This window comes from Oryza glaberrima, chromosome 1 (assembly GCF_000147395.1).
Source record: "Oryza glaberrima chromosome 1, OglaRS2, whole genome shotgun sequence".
In the NCBI taxonomy this organism is placed as follows: Eukaryota; Viridiplantae; Streptophyta; class Magnoliopsida; order Poales; family Poaceae; genus Oryza; species Oryza glaberrima.
In genome coordinates this window covers 21,946,601-21,966,021 of record NC_068326.1, presented here as the reverse complement: position 1 = coordinate 21,966,021, position 19,421 = coordinate 21,946,601, and the positions used below count along the sequence as shown (strand labels likewise).

The following is a 19,421-nucleotide window of genomic DNA, read 5'->3' as shown; positions in this document are numbered from 1 at the left end:
CAAACACGACGTTAGGTTTAGTTCGATCCAAATGATATTGAAAGTTTTCTGTCAAAAAAGTACACCGTTCAAAGATAAGTTACCTCAAACAGTCTAAGGGCCTGTTTAGACCCTACCTTAAAATTTTACACCATGTCATATCGAACGTTTGAACACATACATGAAGTATTAAATATAGGCTAAAAATTAACTAATTGTACAGATTGCGACTACTTTGCGAGACGAATCTTTTAAGCATAATTGCTCCATGATTTGACAATACGGGTGCTACAGTAAACCTGTGCTAATGATGGATTAATTAGGCTTAATAAATTTGTCTCGCGGTTTACTGACGGATACTGTAATTATTTTTTTATTAGTGTCCGAACACCCCTTGCGACACCCTATATAATACCCGATGTGACACGCCAAAACTTTACACCCCTGAATCTAAACACCCTCTAAACAAACAAAGTTGCCTCTCTCCCTCCACCCGTCGCTGCCTCTTTCTCTCTCTTCACCGTCGCCGATGATGCTCCTCTTCACCGCCAGATCTACTAGGGCGAGGGGTGGAAGAGGAAAATCCAGGGTGGGAGCAGTGCCCACGAGCTACTCCTCTAGCCACGGTGCGCCCAACACGGAGCCCGGTTCTGTGGCTCGACGAAAAGGGGCCAAGAGAGAAGGGAGGCGCGTGGCGCTTCGCAGCTGGGTTGTGCCCCTCTGCTGGGAGACAGCTCTGGAGTAAAACCCCGACGGTGTGAGTAGGGGCATGGATCAAGGATACCCATTGCACATGCTCGAAGCTAATTGGCTATGCGCTAGTGTTGATGTAAAAACATGAGGCCTAGGAGATCTGCTTAACTCCAGTGCAGGTCCAAAAGCTTGCCTTTAGGTGTGTGAGCGTGCTAGTTGATTTGATCCTGCAATCAACAATAAACAAAGACAAAGAAACCGTGGTTAAATTCATAAACGATAGCCGATCGGCTAGTTGCCAATGACGTATCATTTATCTTTGAGCCGATGTCATATGTAGATCGATCGGCAGTCATGAATAAGTAAGAAAGAACTAAATCTACTCGATCGGTTGTAGATATTAACAATATATAATTCTTATGTCGATATATACTTAAATCAAGTGATTGGGTTAGATCGGTCGCCATGCCGAGACAGTATAAATCACTTAGATCGAAATATATATGAACAACAAGATTATATATGTTCATAGCATAGCCGATCAGATAGATCTAGCATGTATCGGCTAATACTCCGATACCACTCCATATTAAGATATCAAAGCAAGTGGAATATACCAAACAAAAGAAATATATTTAAATGTAACGAGATCTTAACATAAAGGGTAGATTTAACATATTAATCAAGTATATAAGATAAAAGTAGTTAAATCAGATAAGATCGGCTAAAACCGAGATGCTACCCTAATCGGCAACCAAAAGCAGGCTAGAGATTGAGATTCTAATCACGACTTATAAGGTCAAACTCAACTGATGCAGCTATAAGTATGGAAAGAAGGACAATATCTAGACAATCAAGCCGTTGGATGTTTCATAGAGTGGTAGCTATCCTATATAATCTAAGTCAACGTCAGTATTTAACCTGATCGACTACCTTCTAGTAACAGACGTTAGCCGATTGGAGGTTAGATAGCAATATTGCCAGAGATTATATAGGATATATGATAACTCGACGAATTATATAAACAAGATTATAGTGTCATAAAGATGGAAGCACTAATCCCGAGAACGCAAGCCGCCATAATAAGTTTTACCTCTAGTTGAAGATCGAAACCGATGCAGCTCAACCCGAAAGCAAGAACTCGTCGAAATAAAACGAAAATAAAGGGTGGCGATGCGTCGAGATTGTATTGAACGTGTGTTCGATTGATTACATGGGGCTCGGGGTCTATTTATACCCGAGATTACAAAATACGTCCATGTCGGACACGACTCTTATCTCTAACCAACTCTAAGATACCACAAGTCTTTGCGGCAGACTTTTGCCCAAACATATCTCTAAGGAAATTACATAAAATATCCTAATTAATAGATACAATTGCCTTCTCAGGACTCAATCCGTGCACGGCAATCTTCATGAAGCACATTAACTCAACCCGACAACGTATACCGTGTCACATTGTCGGATTCGGCTCAATCGCTAACCTTGTCCGACTCGAACTCTGCCAATTAAAGCCGCAGCCGATTCGGACCTAGCCGATTCCCGCTCTGTTTCCAGGACGATCTCTGTTTTGGATTCCACTTCAGTCTAATCTTTATCTCCGATGACGATTACCAAATTTGTTCGTTAACAGCTAGTTGTCGCAACCGGCTGCAGCCAGCTACACGCCCACAGGCCATAGTACATGGCCGCACGCGTGTCGGCCTCCCGTTCCGGACCAAACCTGTTGGGGCTTCTTGACTCGCGCGTGCGCGCACGGCCCACGCCCTTCCCCCTTATACGTTTCTTTCTCTTTTTTTCCTTGATTTTTCTCCTATTTTCACGTCCCTTCTCCTCGGCATGTTTTAATTCATTTACGTGTTCTTTTCGATTTTTTAAGTTAGATTTAGAAACTTTTGATTAAAGATTTAAATTTTGAAGACATTCAACTCAGATTCGAAAACTTTCAAGTCCAGATTTGAAAGTTTTGAAAACTTTCAACTTGAGATTTGAAAACTTTCAACTCAGATTCGAAAACTTTCAACTCAAAATTCGAAAACTTTCAAGTCTATATTTGAAAATTGTGAAAACTTTCAACTTTAGATTTGAAACTTTTCAACTCAAGATTTGAAAACTTTCAACTCGATTAAAAAACTTTCAAGTCTAGATTTGTAAATTTTGAAACTTTCAACTTGAGATTTGAAAACTTTCAACTTGATATTTGAAAATTTTCATGTCTAAATTTGAAAATTTGAAAGTTAATATTTAAAATTACTAGTAAACTAAAATATAAAACTAATCTAAACTAATTACGATTTTTTTCTCCTATCCGTACGGCAGGAACAAAAGAACAGCGAAAAAAAAAAGAAACGGCGGCTTAAAAAAAAAGAAAAAAAAAGAGAGAAGCTCAGCTCGTGCGTGCATGGGCCTTAGTGGGCCGGCGTGCGCGCCGCCAACAATTAGCCTTTCCGAAACCTGTTCGGCCTCACGTACGCGGTAATACCGTTCCGGCCCGAATATACATGGGCCGCACGTATGTCGCAGTCCAGTCCCAGCCCATCAAGCATGGGCCGAATTTCCGTCGCAGTGCTGTTCTGGCCCAGGCAAAAGAAGTACTCGCCCAAGCTCGCCGGCTTCGCGTTGAAGGCCCGAAGCAGGAGGATCACCGCGCGACGCGGCGACCGCCCAACCCACCCGTAGCCCCCCCGAAAACAGCTGCCTGCCCGGCGCCGACACCGACACCGACACGGGGGGCGCACGGCGAGCGAGCGAGCGAGCGACTCGCTAACCCTTCCCCTCCCCACCGCGGCGCGGGCCGGCACGCGCCACCGCACCGAGTCACCAACCCCCACCGGCCACCTCTCGCGCCACCCCGGAACGAAACGAGGCCGTGGCTTGGCCATCCTCCTCGACGGCGGGGCGGCCGCCGGAGATGGCGGCGGCGCTGCCGCGGCTGTGCGCGCTGGCGCTCCCGTTCCTCGCCGTCGCCGCCTGCCTCGACGTCCCGTCCCACGGTAACCGAATGCATCTGCCTCGGAAGCCCAGCCAGGAACTGGCTTGCTCCGGAGAGCTCGAGAAGTCGAAATGTGGTGTTAGGAGGACTAGGGGGACTGGAGGACTCTAGTTGGGCACTTGGATTTGGATTTGGGGCTTTTCGAGATTCGACTTGTACGTTAGCAGTATTATTTTTCAGGAAATGAATAATTTGGTTCCTGGACGAATTGGCCCAGGTTTCGAGTCGACTGCTTAAATTTGCCAAATTGCTTAGAGTGTCCAGTTGCTTGAAGAGTAGTGGACTAGCGGTGTTCTTCGATCTACTTTGTTACGTGACACTGATGAGCTAATAATAACTGCACAGTTCGCAAACCAGGATGCGTAGTCCTAAAACTCATGGAGATTATGTCCAGCTAACGAAATCGAAATGATTGGAATACTTATAAACCCTGTATGACTCACTTGATTGGTAAATTGAACAAAAAACGGTCACTTTATTTAGTGACAGTTATGCTATTAAAATATCCTTTCAGGGCATTTCTTGGGAATTTTTAAGTTGCTTGGTCATGGCATGGAAAATTTTAAGTTATGCTAAATATATGTGTCATGCATGTTCATGGACTCATGGTAAAGTCAGCAATACCACATTATGATAGAAGTGTAACATTCAACATGCAGGGTGCTACTGGACTGGGTGCCAAAGCAAATGGTCTAGAGTGTGTTCTGCTGGCCACTTCTTAGATTCTCAATCAGATGATTGTGATGGTCTTTGCACGGAGTCAAAAAGCCCGCCATGTCTTCCATTCCACAAACATTTCCATTGCTGCATAACAGGTGTGTGCATGGGTATATGTATTGTTGGAAAGTTGCTCAATCATCTACTATATTCTACATTAGTCTTCTGCATCCATCCTTAGCATAAGTAGGCGCAGAATCTAGACCATCCTTTTCAAACATTACAGAAACATTGTAATGAATTACTCTGGTGTTCTAATACATTGTTTATATTCTGAAGGACAGGCACCCCAAAGCTAACAAACAAATGTGGGCATTGCAAGAACAAGCTGGATTTTGGCAAAGAATTTGTATGCTGCTCTGATTGCTCTGACCCAACCATTCTGATCAAGCATAGCAAAATGGGTTACTGTAAGAGTGGTGCTGAGCTATCAATGCAGTTAAAACCACACGGTATATTTAACTGTTCATGAACATGTGAATCCTGCAGTTTGCATGGAATAATTTGATGTTTACAAAATATTCTGTGATTTATCTTTCAGATATTTGGCTGTTCCTAGTTCTTTTCATGTTCTTAGGTCCTTCAATTGTTCTTGCTCAATTTACCATTAAAATGTTTCCTCTACCTTTTTATTCTTTGCACTAGAGTCGCACTCAAATTTAGTACTACCCAAGGAGACCATTTTGCAGTTTTTCTTTACCGTTCATAATTTGTGCTGAAATTATTCACAGGCGATTCAGTTGTCAATTGTTGATACATTACTTGGAGAATAAGTGATTGGTAGTATACTAATATATGCAGAAATCTATCATTGGGTTGCTGGACCATGGATGAAGTGCTCCTCGCCATGCGATGGTGGTGTGCGGTATCGTGATGTTGCTTGTTATGGAAATTTATCTGATGCCACAATCAAACATTATCCTGTAGATGATGCTAGCTGTTCAGCAGATGAAATGGTACTTCAGTGAGGGCTGTTCAAATTCATAATGTTTCTATAGTAGTGCATATTGCCTTTTTGCTTTCATTCTTTTTCACATATGGTACATTTATTTCTTAACTTAATGTTTCCGATCGCCTTTTGTACTTTCTCTGGAATAGCTCTTAATGTTTGGCTTCATGCATGATTTATCATCTCTTTTCTGATTTACTCTTAACCTTGCATTTCGTCAAGATAATTACTGTTGAACTGTTGAAGCTTGTTATCAATCACAAAAGTTGAACCAAATCATTGTAACTCCACAATTATGGGATCAGATATTTGATGTTTTAGAATAGATGAATCTGATGTTGATTAATACATGTGGCTTTGAAATTAATGTTTTATCATTGGATCTAATGAAGATTGACCAAACCTTTCTACAGTTCTACTGTAATACAGGCACTGCCTGTTTGGTAGGCAACTGGGAAGCATAAGCAATGAACCTGCAAGAAAAAAAAATCATTGTCCTGCGCTGTACCTTGTCGGTTAATTGGCTGTTTGATGTACTATTTTTTTTCTTTTTTTTAAAAAAATAACTGTTTCAAAGCTAAGCTCCTGAAAACAGGGTCATATCATATTTAAGTATAGAGTACCTTTATTCTCGATATGCCATATATTCTTCTATTGTGCTGGTAATTTTTTTCCCTCTCACTTGTTAAATTTCTTGTTTGGCAGCCTGCAAGACAGGAAGCTTGCAATGAGCAGAGCTGTGGTGTCGACATGGCAGAGCAAACAAATTCTAGGAAGAATGGAATGTCTGGTTGGTTGGTAGCACTTATTCTTCTTCTAGGGCTTGGTGCTATTGGGGGCATTGTATTTACAAGCTACACTTACTACTTGAGGTATGCCTAAATGTTACTATGGTCTTTGGATTACATTGTTTCTGCATTCCTCCCTGTTTGTGGATTTTGCTCAGTGTTTATGCCTTCAAGAGTTCTTAGGGAACTAGAAGCTCCGAACACACCCTAGGGGTTAGTGATGATTTGCATGCACTCCATATATAGTCAGTACACGATTCATAAATTTGAAACAGGAGCTTCCAACAATTTTATTTTTTTTGTTAGTTTCCAATCATAATTAAATGGTAAACCAGTTACTTCAAGATCAACAACGTCCATTTATGCTGGTTATTCAGTCATTCTCTATTTGTTGAAAATCAATGGTTATATAAGCATATCAACCTCTGATGTAAGAACAAATTTGTCTGTTAATTACAGGAGAACCTCTGGACGAAGTGGTTTTGTGTATGTCATGATGGAAGCGTATTCTTGAGAGGACCATTTACTTGCAAGAAATGAATGCTAAAGTTAACATTCCAAATCCGAGGAGCAAGTTTGTTCATTATTTTTAGGCCTGTATTAGTTGCTGACTTGCTGGAAATGGTTGTTTTTTATCTCATCTGGTCAATTCATGCGTGTCTTAGTTCGTCGTTTGCGTTGACCGCCTCACATCTCTCTAAATCTCCTGAAGATGATCTTCAGATGAAGATAAAAGATTAATTGTTTCACGCAAAATGAGGTGGTAATAACATGTGATTAATTGAGTTTTAATTATTACAAACTTGAAAAATGGATTAATCTTATATTTTAGAACAACTTTCATTTAGAAAGTTTTCACATGAAACACACTTTTAGCACTTTTAGCAGTTTGACATCCAACTCTTAGTTGGAGAAACGAACGGGGTTACAACCATCAAATTGACAATTTGCTTGTAACACAGCTACGACTCGGATCGGAACATATTATCTAGTCCCACTGTTTTCAAGTCGTACGACTAGAAGGGTTCGTCAAATTGTTTTGGGTGGGGTTACCGTCACCCTACGGTTTGGCGATTATCGTGGTAACCGCACAGTTATCTCAAGATATATCGTGGTTTTAAAAACTGATAAGGTTATCGCACGTAATAACCACGATAATCGCACAGTTTTATAAACCCTGATGACTAGACGCCACCTGACGTTTTTAATATTTCACGGTTGGGACTGTCTATCCATTATTGGAACAAATTTCTAGACACAAATCAGACCGTTTAGACATACTGATTGGCAATTAGTGGCTTAAGAGTCTCATCGGTTGCCCTAAGAAACCAAAGCCAAAGCTAAGAATAGTTGGATCAGACCGTTCAGATATATTGATTAGCAAATTAGTGGCTTAAGAGCCTCATTGGTTGCCATAATAAGTCAAAGCCAAAGCTAATGCTTCCAATATGAGTGAAAAATTTATATTTGTATCTTTAACGGTGAAAACAAATACTATAAAATAAACTACAACAAAACACAGTAAAATATTTTTTAAATTAAATTTGACTTAAAAACATACTCTCTCCGTCCTAAAACATAATATATTTTTTTTGGGTGGATGGATATATCCTAGTATTATGATTCTGAATCCTAATTGTTCATTTTGAGATAGAGGGAGTATAAATATAAGTGAGACAATCGGATACAGAGTAAATGTTGTGTTTTTCCCTTTTTTTTTCTCCAAGTCACCTCTCTCGTTTTCCGTGTGCCTTTTCAAACGGTTAAACGGTGTGTATTTTTCTAAAAGTATTTTTTTTATAGAAAAGTTATTTTAAAAAATTATATTAATTTATTTTCAAGTTTTTTAGGCTAATACTAAACTAATCTCGTTCTAATCGTTTGCTTAGTTTTCGTGTCAAGAGGCAAGTTGAGAACCTGTCTCCCAAACTCGGGAAATTTAACTATTTGCCATTTTTAGGTTTATCAATTATCCAAATACCCTTCTTAGGTTTGTGCTTAATAATTTGCCACTAGAGAAAGGTGATTTCTTAACTATTTGCCACCTTTGCCTACGTGGCGAGCCATCGTGGCGTGCCCGCATGGAAAGCGACGTGGTCCCCACCCGTCAACCCCTCCCCTCTACTTCTTCTCCACCTCCGGCCATCGCAACCCCTACATCTTTCCCCTGAGCTAGCCCAGCTCAGCTGTGAGCGCTGCCGCTGCCCCGGCGTCCTGCGCCATCGTCAGCTCTGATGGTGGCAAGAACTCGCGGCCGCCTCCGCGCACCCCGCCGCCGTGGCCGCCTCCGCCCACACCGCCGTCGCGGGTCGCCAGCTGCCGCCGCAGGAGGAGGTCGGCGCACGAGCAGCTATACACGGCGAGGCGAGCCGGGGTGGAGGAGATACGGCGGCCGGAGGTGGGGAAGAAGGAGAGGGGAGGGGCTAACGGGTGGGATCACGTCGCTTTCTATGCGGGCACGGCTCTCCACATAGGCAAAAGTAGCAAATAGTTAAGAAATAATCTCTCTCCAGTGGTAAATTATTAAGCACAAATCTAAGAGAGATATTTGGATAATTGATAAACGTAAAAGTTGCAAATAGTTAAATTGCCCCGAACCCCGAGCTCGGCCAAAGTATCCGGCCGGGAAAAAGAAAAGGGCAAAAAAAAAAAAAAAAAAAACACAAACGACCGAGGAAAGAGAACATAATTGCGTCCGCTACTCCGCTTTCCTCCTCAGACCGCGCGCTCCGGCATCCGGCAATTCCTTCCTTCCAATCCCCAATCCTTCCCCTCTCTTCTCCGCTCCGGCGATGCAGGAGCCGCAGCGGATTCACCGCGACGCCGGCGGCGATCCCGCTGCCGCCCCCGAGACCGACCCCCTCCTCGCGCACCCGCCGCCGCCGCGCTCGCCGGCGGAGATAGAGGACGAGGAGATCGAGGCCGCCTCCGCCGCCTGCTGCCGCATCTGCCTCGAGTCCGAGACCGAGCCCGGTAAACCCCCTCGCCTCGCGGCTTGTACGCCGCACCACCCCACCTCTCCAGGACGCATAGGTGTTTGAGATTATATTTACTGCCGGCACGCGGAGGAGTTTTTGATCCTGAGAATGCATACGAGGAGAAATCTCCTAGGGTTTGATACGGTGCGGTGCGGGGCCTGTTTAACTGATCGGTGTTGCTCGTGTGCTGCTTCAGGTGATGAGCTGATTTCTCCTTGTATGTGCAAAGGGACGCAGCAGTTCGTGCATCGCTACTGCCTTGATCATTGGAGGTCTGTTAAGGTAAAGTGCCAGTTGCTAGTACCTACATTCCCAACATTGGATTTACGAATTTCCGGAAAAAGCTCAGCTAGTCTGTCCTAGTGTCGCCTCTGCTGTTGTAACGCGATGAACCGATGATATGTAACCTTGGTGGAAGGCATAGTCTTTGATGAATTATTCTTATTATATGTCCAGTGTACAAAGCTTCGTCTGTTTTAAATGCTTGTTAGTGAGATGCTTTTGATGGTGATAGAGTTGGCTTCTTAAAATGTACTAGTGTATTGTTTAGATTTATTACACTTAACTTACTTTATGGCAAGGTATTGTGCTTTCACCCCACCATATAAAGCTTATATGGCATAGTTTTTCCCTTTATGTGGCTTAATCTTACAAGTTATGTGGCCTTGTAGACCTTGTTTTACAATACTGCTTTATTGCGCTTGTTTCTGCAGGAAGGAACTGCCTTTTCTCACTGCACAACATGTAAGGCACAATTCCATCTCCGTGTCGAATGTCTGGAGGACAACCTGTGTCGCAAGATGATGTTTCGATTGTTTGTTGCTAGGGATGTTTTCCTTGTATTCCTGGCTGTACAGACTGTAAGAACACCTTTCTTTCTAATTGCTCGTTGTTGTTTCTCATTCACATGTATGCTGGCTCTATTAAACACAGAAAAGACTGCATATATTATTTCTTTTGTTGAAACCTCTGTGAACCTGAGTTACTACAATTTTGCACCGTTCTGTTTTTGGTATGGTGCTCTGACATACTTTTTATCTGCCTTGCTTTTCAGGTCATTGCTGCTATCGGTGGTATGGCTTATCTGTTGGATAAAGATGGACAATTTAGAAACAGTTTTTCTGATGGTTGGGAACACATCCTATCAAATCATCCTGTGCCCTTTTACTACTGTGTCGGTATGCAATTCTTTTCCTTCAGTTCTGATTGCAGTTCGTATAATGATTGATAATTTGACATGATCTGCTGCAGTTAAATGCTCATTACTACCATTTATAATGTAGTCATGACTAATGACTCAACTTGTCTATTGTGTCATACAAGCATACAATTAATGAAAATCAATCTTGCTTCCCTGCTGTAACCATAATCTCATGTTTTTCTTGTGCACTGAAAATAGAAATTCTATATAGTAGGTCAAACATGTCACCCAGAGTAACACTCTCTACCTCTGGCAACATTTCAATTATCACAAAATTTTAGGTCGTTGGAACTTATTTTTATTTGATAAACAATTTTTGAAGTTATTACTCCTATCTGACAAGCTTCCTCAAGTAAAAGGCGTTAGCACCCTCTTCTAGAAAGCTAGTTACTGATATCTGTGTCAAATCATTTTTTTTTCAGGAGTAGTGGTGTTCTTTGTAATGGTAGGATTCATTGGACTGATAGTACAGTGTTCGTCTTTCAACACCAATGATCCATGCTTGGCTGGATGCCGCAATTGTTGCTATGGGTGGGGCATACTGGATTTTCCCGCTTCAATAGAAGCTTGCCTTGCTCTGGCTGTGATATTTGTCATTGTTTTTGCTATACTTGGAGTTGCATATGGCTTCTTCGCTGCAACCGTAGCCGTCCAGAGGATCTTGCAGCGACACTATCACATACTTACCAAAAGGGAGCTCACAAAGGTAAACACTGCTTGAAGTCATCACTTGTCATTTCCTCTGAACCAGTGAAATAGTAGTATTTGTTAATCAGCTCGTTTAATACTCTGTACTTCCACTGTTTGATGATGTGCAGGAATATGTGGTGGAGGACCTTCGCGGGTGTTATACACCACCAAAGATGGATCCAGAGCAAGAGCAGCGTCTGAGGACTTTGCAGCTCATGTAGCTTCCACTTTCTGCGAATAGGATGCAACAAACCTCTTGATGCGTGCCGAGGATTGCCATGCTACATAGGATCTGTTGATACAAACATTTTCCAGTAATCATAGTCGAGACTCGAGAACCCCAGATTAGTATATACAATTGCTGCATGGTCGAAGATATGTTTAGGCACATCAATCCTCGAAGGAGGCGACCCTCGCTGCAGTATCAATAGGCATACAATGAAGTTGACGAGCCACGAAAAACGATAAGTACAGATGCAAGCAAACCATACGTTACCATGGGATCTGTTTATAGATGCGAGCAAGCCATGCTTGGCAAAAGTTTATGCGTGTACTTGTGCGGTTGCAGCAATCTACAGCTGGACTGTACTTATTAGTTGCATCGTACATGTATGCTGAGTGATATTTTTGCTTGTGTTGATGTGTTAAAGTATTAAGTGATTTTGCCAACAGAATGGTGGCATTCTAATTCACTATAGACATGGATTGTGCAGTTGTTCCCTAATCCCTCTGCATTCAATTCAAATTAAATTCACCGGCTCTACGATAGCCTACTACAAACTCCTCTCCTAGTGAAAGGCCTCGTGTAGAACGGAGGATTTATACAAACTCCTCCCCTATCGTCTATTCGGCTAACCTCCCCTAGTTTCTTCCTTAATTCCTTCTTACCTACCTTAATTTCTTCGACTATAACGGAAAATTGAGCTGATTCGTGTAAAACAATCCTGAAAAGTTTATATGAATTTCTATATATTATATGAAATCCCATGTTGGAAAATTGAAAGGATCCATCAGAATTCAAACCATGTTCAATGTGTGCCAGAAAGGGAGGCCCAGAGATTTGCAAGGCTCCCTTGAAACACAAGAATTTAACCCCAAAAAAGTTTAGGGTTGGTTTGTTTTGTAGCCTACATAGACCTTACCAAATTTTGTCAATGCCAAATTTTGGTAAGTTTTGACATGACTAATTTTGGTAAGGCAAAGTTGTGTTTGGATTGAAGCCAAAATAACCTAAGTTCACTATTGAAATGGCCTATTTTCTTAGGCATGCCAAATTTTAGCTTCAAACCAAATAGACACTAAACACTATTAAAATTGCTAAATATTGATAAGCCTAATTTAGGCCTCAAACCAAACCAACCCTTAATTCCCGATACGATGGTTCACCTTCGATATCTGAACACGGAGAGCAAATGTGCGCTATCGCTTTCCGAAGGCGTAAAGTGACCCTCCCGTACTGAAGGACTATTTACGTCATCAGCACGCGGGCCTCAAACCCCCACAGCGACTCGACCGTCGAACGCGGCCGCGCCGCCGCCGCCCGCCGTCGCCGTCGTGAGCGCCGCCAAAGCGATGCGCCTTGCCTCCCGCGCCTCTCTACGCCGCGCCGCCGCCATGTCCGCTTACTACAACGTACGCCCGCCCGCCCATCTCCCCTCGTGGATTGCTCCCCCGAATCCCCCATCCTTCCTCGCTTCTAGAGTCTAAACCCTCCCCATCTCCTCAATCTCTCTCTCTTGCAGGCCCGAGGATCCGCTCGCCCGCGACGAGGCTACTACTCCGGGCGACCCACGCCGCCTCCCCACCACCACCACGACGCCGGCGCCGAGCTCGTCAGCGGCGACTCCCACCACAGCGCGGTGCGTGCCGCCAACGATTCGCTCCGCCGCGGCGGCGGCCGCGGGCCTCCTCCGTCGCCGTACGGATACGCGCCGCCTCAGCCGCCGCCGGCGCTATACGGGGCCGTGCCGTACAACTACGGGCCCCCGCCGCCGCAGCCACAGGATCCTCAGTACGGATACGCGACCCCGAATCCGTATGTCCAGGGGCATCCGCAGCCGTACTGGCGTGGGCCAACAAATGCAGGGTTCCGGCCGCCGTACGCCGGCTTCAGGCCTGGTGCGCCGCAGCAATCACCAAGGCTAGCGGAGTACCGCCGACGGTGGCGATTCACGCAGCATCGGCCACCACGCCAAGCCGGTAACATCTTCCAGAGTCTGTGATATATTCTGTCTCAATGCTTAGCACTGCAGTAGTAGTAGAATCGCATAGCAAACCATCCAGGGAGCACTTCTCTGAAGTAAAAAATAGTGTAATTGCTTTTTACTTTTTGTGTGGAAAAACTTTTAGGTTATTAATGATCGGAGTTTCTTAATATTTGATGGCTTAGCACTTCTCTGAAGTCAAAATGGTGAAAGCTTTTCAATTTGGTTTGTGTACTAAACTAGTAATGGATTATAGTTTCACTTGATTTTAGACAACAGATGTGCCATGTGGTATGTGATATATGATATATGAAGGAAAATGATTTAGTTTATGCCCCTCAACTCCTCCAAAAGTTTACGTGTTCACACCTCAATTCTCAAGGTGGATGAAAACCACCACTGAACCGTCTATACCAGATAAATTACACCCCTAACCGATCAAGCCTGAAACAGACTTCAGCGCCACATCCACTGCCATGCTAGCACTGATGCCACAGCAAGGCATTGGAAAAGTGATACAGTTTCTCTTTCCCTCCTATTACCTTTCCCCTCTCTCCTCAGCTAAATCAATATCACAGCTAACTATCTTGTTCTGTGAGAGGGTAATGGGCAAAGAGAATGGGAGAGGGAAACAGAAAAGGGTCCATGGGCATCTTATCCATGAGCAAACACCTTATTTCAAGCTTATGATTGTAATCTATTCAGTTTTACAGTTGAGGGGTGAAAACTAAACTTTCAGAAGTGTTGAAGATGTAAAAGTAGGCACTTTCCGTATATGAATAATTCAGTCAGATAATTACCCATGGACATGGTGTGTTTTAGACCAAGAGTATTAAAGTCGAGTAATCATTATGTGTGTGGAATTGATGTTCTTGTTTTAAAATTACCACGTGTTTTCCTTTGGTATATTGAGTAGATCTTTTTTTATCATGCAGAGAGGTTTAAGGTTCTATCATACAATATACTAGCTGATTATCTGGCCCAGGAGCACCAGTTTCTTTATGAGCGCATACCATCTTTCATCATGGATTGGAACTGGCGGAAGGAAAAGTTAGTGTTCGAGTTTGGTTTGTGGTCTCCAGATATTTTATGTCTTCAGGTAATTTATAACTGCTGTACTGCAGTAATTCAGAAGGGTTGTGCTGCTAAGTCAATAGTTAAAAAAGTGGTAATACCTTCGTGGAGCTAGTTATGTTATCTCGAAAAGTTGAAATTTGGAAAATTGCAAGGAATTGCAAGGCTACTAGTCTACATGGTCACTCCCTGCTAGTTCAATAGCTGCATATAACATTGTCAACTAGAAATCATACAAAGGATAAAGTTTGTTAGTTTTTTGACACTTCTTGATGAATATAACCTGTATGCTATAAACACATTTCTTTGATATTAATGATTAAATGGGATCTATATTGACACACGTTAGACTTATATTCCTTGGTTATGCCTGTAGGAGGTTGACAAATTTACAGACCTTGAGCAAGAAATGGCAACTCGAGGATATAATGGCATATGGAAGGTAATATCCAATAGTTTTAAACCGATGTTCGAAAGCATTTTGAAGTATGAATTTATATCTATTGTTATAATTTATACACACTAAATTTACTGGTCATTTGACTAATTCTTGGTCAAAATCTACAATTTGTTTTTTTAAATGAAAATATTCCCTATAAAAATTGACAGAGTGGGTATATATCACAGGAATTACTCTGTTGATGAAGTGGACAAAATATAGTTGTGCAAAAATGGCCAGTGCTTCTAACTACTCATTTACAGTTACTTGATTACATAGCATGCGCAGAACTGAAACTTTCATTAGTGATTGCCATTGAGGAAACACAATTTTCTTGAATCTGCTTGACCGTATGATTTACGCATTATGCTGGACCTTTGGTACAGATGCGGACTGGAAATGCCACTGATGGATGTGCGATCTTTTGGCGAACAGCTAGGTGTGTCAATCCTGTCTTTCCCTTCTTCTTCTTTTTTTTTAAAGAAAGAAACCTTTTGTATGATACAAAATTATTTCTCCTGATGTTATACCTACATTAAAAAATTTCTACTTCGACTTCTCATAGTCATCCAAAATTTTTCATCTTGTAGGTTTCAGTTGCGCTATCAAGAGGATATCGAGTTCAATAAGATTGATCTCCGTGATAATGTTGCACAGATTTGTGTTTTAGAGGTGGGCTTGAAATCGTTGGGCAAACTACTGATCACTTTGAATTGAAGCTTTCTTTATGCTGCCAATCTTGCATGGCCTATATCTGCTAATCGTTTCCTCATTATATTTTTCAGTCGGTGATTCCAGGAAATGTGCAAACTGAGTCTAGGTAATTGAAACTTCAAGATTTCTAAACTATGCATCACAGTTGTGAGTTGTGACAATGGTGTTATGCTGTCTCCTTTTTATTAGTTGTTTCTGGCTTGTGTAGTTCCTATTCCACGTTCCTTTATTATTGAAGAGAAAATTTCATAATCCACATGTCCACATTGGTATTATCTATCCATGTTTTTATAACCATTCTTTCGTTTCACAGCCCTAACCATCCTCAACAAGCTAAGCAAATTGTTGTATGCAATACTCATGTTCTTTACAATCCAAAGAGAGGGGACATCAAACTTGGTCAGGTATTATGTTGTGGTCACTCGTGAGTCTTAATTTCCTACATTAGTTCAGACTTTTATAGTATGACTTTTTTTTCACCAGAATTAGCCTCTTGGCCTAAGCACTTTTGTTTTTAGTATAACATGGTAAAGAAATAACACCTTGTTAGACCTTAAGTACTGAGCAACAATGTACACCTTATCTTCCATCGTGTTGCTTTCTGATGCTTTCATGGCATCATTTGAGATCGTGCATTGTTTTCCACCCTCTCGTTGTAGATGACTAGGTGGGTTGTGGTCTTTTGCTATTATCTTGTTTTATACTTTCATCACTGAAACAAAGTATAGCTGCATTACCTAGTATTTCTATCATCTTTCTTGACCATCAATAGTCAGTACATTATGCACCTTCATACGTATTATTTGAATACTGATTTTCTTGTCATACTTACAGGTAAGGACGCTTCTTGATCGAGTGTATGCTCTATCAAAGACATGGAATGATGCTCCAGTAATAATTTGTGGAGATTTCAACTCTACACCCAAGGCAATATTCAGTACCTTACCATTTTATATTAAAGATTCATATCTGGTTCACTGTATTTCTTGGACATTTTATTACATGCTTACATGTAACAAGGTCAAAATGTCTGACCCATTTCTTCCTCATTCAGAGCCCTCTGTACAATTTTATGCTGGAGCAAAAGGTAAAGAGTGTTCTGTATTAACTTGAAAATGGCTGTTTTTGAGAAACTGAAACTCACACAACATAATAATCATGCAGTTGAATCTGTCCGGTCTTGTGAAGAGTAATATATCAGGGCAGCAAACTAGTACTGCACAGGGACTATATACTGGTCCTAACACAGCTCGGTGATCCTTCTGCTTTATCAGAGACACCCTCTTTTGACAATTTTTTCTGCATATTTTAACCTAACTGACCTTTGTTTGATGCTTTTTGGTATTTAACAGATTCTATCCGCCTTTTCACACGACGAATAGTAAGGAGGGTAGCATAAGTTATCCAAATGATCATAAGCCTCAACCTGAAGCAAGAAATGTAACGGAAAATTCTCGTCTTTCTGGCAGAGAACCAACTTTGACTGATACTGCTTCAGACTCTTTCTTAAACCCAGAGAGCTCTACAAATCCTCACGAGCAAGAATTAATGGGCTGTGTGAAAGGTCCTACAAAGGAAGCCTATACATCTGATGCTGAAGCACATACCAACACCACTAATGGTGAAGAAACTTCAGTGGTTAACAACTCCAGTGAGGGATATGGAGTAATAAAAAAGAGCTCTGTAGAAGGAACTAACGTTACAAACTTTTCGTCTGCTTCAACGACAGTAAATGATGAGACCCTTCAGTCAGATTCGAGTGAAATAGTTGATAGAAGTCAGCTTCTTCCATCTTATGAATCATCTGAATCTAAAGATTCTTGGGAAGAATTAGCTGGTGGTAGCAATAACAGTTCAAATACCCTGGCAAACTTTCCTGGTCATGTGATTTCTGGAAAAGCTACTTGTGATTTTGAGCGAAACAATGTCCAGTCAGATACACTGTTTGATATATCAAAGGTCAGACCCGATGAAAAGGAACAAGACAGTGAACCTTTGTCTACTCAAAATAATTGCATGCGTAGTGAATCAAAATCAAATTGTTTCAGTGATCCCCTGAAGTTTGCTGATACACTTCATCAAATGAGTAATCTGAGGCTAGAAGAAGAAAACAATACTGAGCCAACTCAGTTAACATCACCACTAGAGCCTTTGCAACACACAGATTGTGCCTTTTCCGACACTTGTGATGTTCAATGTACACCTGAAGTGATAAACAGGCTTTCAAAATCGCATTCATGTTCAAATAAGCTTGGAAATTGTTCTTGTGCTTTTGAGGACGATGGGGCATCCAATGAAGTTTTGTGCTCAGATGTGAATGCAGATCCTTCCATCTTTAAAGAGTTTTCTGGTGTTAATGAATCTTTACTTGAAGATGAAGACCAGCTGCAAACAACCTCAGATGGTTCACCATCTGCCCAGCAAGTGATTACTTCTGATAAAAGATATTACGATTATGATCCATACAGGTGGACACCAGATGAAATTAAAGCTGCTACTGGGAATGAAGATTGCATCTTCGTGGAACATAATTTGAAAGTCCGAAGTGTCTACACAGATGTGGAGGTAACCGCTAACTTCACGTGGCTAGCTACAATTTCTCCATCAATCTTTGATGTGAGAAATCAACATGTTTCACCACTCATCTTTATTTAGATATATCAGATATCAACTGTTAGCTCGTTCTGAGATGCCTAATTTTTGGCGGGTTGCAATATGTGTAGTTCTTAACTCTATAAACAAAATAAATTGCACTTCACACCATTTTTTTCTTTGTTCCACCTTGCAGTAGTTTCATTTAAGCAATGTTTTCACTTTGCACCACCCTAAGCTAACGAAGGTTGTAGTTTTTCAGTAGCTGAGTTCATTTCCAGTTAACTGTATAACCACTAACACAACACAATACTGGGCTGTAGCAGTCTAGCCTGGTGTTGGAAATCACCAAAGGTGCTTGATTCATAACGACAACAGACAATTGGATAAGACCAACATGAGATTTGGCTGGTGCAAACTGCAATACTGTTGGTGACTTTGGGTAGCGCAAAGTGAAAATATTGTTTGAAACACCAGTGCAGAGTGAAATAAAGGACAAATAGCTAGTGCAAAAGTGCAAATTTACTCTTTTTATAAAGAATAATTTTCTAGAACCAATAAATTCCAGGCAATCATGTGAAACAATTGTGATTGTGGTAACTATTGTTCAACCAGGATTTTGAAGGGACAAAAGATGCCAACAAGGAGCCTCTAGTAACAAGTTACAACAGAAAATTTATGGGAACAGTGGACTACATATGGTAAATAAGCATTATTGGAATTCCTTTGCTATTGCCACTGACATTCAACTATCTAATTACCTCTATACAATCTTGTACTTTGTGTAATGAAGGGCTTCCGAAGATCTGCAGACTGTTCAAGTGCTAGATACCTTCCCAAAAGAAATTCTGAAACAAACAATTGGGTTCCCTACCAAGGTATCACCAAGTGCATCGTATATTTTATCATTGAACCCTTCACAAATTTCATCGAATAATTGTTATATCTTCATGACAGAACTCTAATCCATGCTGTTTTTGTTGCTTGACAGAAATGGGGAAGTGATCATATCGCTTTGGTTTGTGAATTAGCATTCACAAAATAATGCTCGTCATACAGGCAAAGAGGGGTTTTGCCTTCGGAGCCAGCGATAGGTGCCTGCGTACATAAACAGCAACTACCCTAGCACAAACCCCAGGAAAAAAGAATCTTGGGGCCTATATCAACGACCATTTCTACATTAACAATATAGAGCAGTACATTGTTTCTTCTAATCCAATAGAAGAGCGCATCATATCTTTATTTTATCGGCATGCTTTCCAATTTGTACATGAGGCGACAACTGAATATGTTTTTAATTCTATTTGATTAAATGCTCCAATCGGAGACCCTAACTTACCTTAAGCTAAGCGTAAGCCTGCGTTGGGGGCTTTTGGACACCCAAGCAAACATCAGATGGCAAATACTCTAT

At 41.6% G+C, this 19,421-nt stretch overlaps 3 protein-coding genes across 3 annotated transcripts; all 3 read left to right on the top strand.

The window, feature by feature from the left end:
- The first annotated feature begins 3,340 nt into the window (after positions 1-3,340).
- LOC127766614 (uncharacterized) lies at positions 3,341-6,782 on the top strand. The gene is made up of 6 exons (XM_052291714.1): positions 3,341-3,665; positions 4,324-4,479; positions 4,666-4,833; positions 5,183-5,337; positions 6,036-6,202; positions 6,578-6,782. The coding sequence occupies exons 1-6, from the start codon at positions 3,584-3,586 to the stop codon at positions 6,630-6,632; spliced, it is 783 nt and encodes a 260-aa protein (XP_052147674.1). The 5' UTR covers positions 3,341-3,583; the 3' UTR covers positions 6,633-6,782.
- Positions 6,783-8,786: 2,004 nt separating this feature from the next.
- Positions 8,787-11,682, top strand: LOC127763527 (uncharacterized). The gene is made up of 6 exons (XM_052288262.1): positions 8,787-9,091; positions 9,293-9,378; positions 9,810-9,956; positions 10,151-10,274; positions 10,720-11,003; positions 11,116-11,682. Exons 1-6 carry the CDS (start codon positions 8,911-8,913, stop codon positions 11,206-11,208), a joined length of 915 nt encoding a protein of 304 aa, XP_052144222.1. The 5' UTR covers positions 8,787-8,910; the 3' UTR covers positions 11,209-11,682.
- An 803-nt stretch (positions 11,683-12,485) lies between these two features.
- LOC127753056 (carbon catabolite repressor protein 4 homolog 6) lies at positions 12,486-19,344 on the top strand. The gene is made up of 15 exons (XM_052278517.1): positions 12,486-12,619; positions 12,730-13,186; positions 14,127-14,290; positions 14,642-14,707; positions 15,091-15,143; positions 15,295-15,376; positions 15,490-15,524; positions 15,732-15,822; positions 16,253-16,345; positions 16,473-16,505; positions 16,583-16,671; positions 16,771-17,983; positions 18,626-18,711; positions 18,804-18,888; positions 19,002-19,344. Exons 1-15 carry the CDS (start codon positions 12,560-12,562, stop codon positions 19,053-19,055), a joined length of 2,661 nt encoding a protein of 886 aa, XP_052134477.1. The 5' UTR covers positions 12,486-12,559; the 3' UTR covers positions 19,056-19,344.
- The last annotated feature ends 77 nt before the right edge of the window (positions 19,345-19,421 follow it).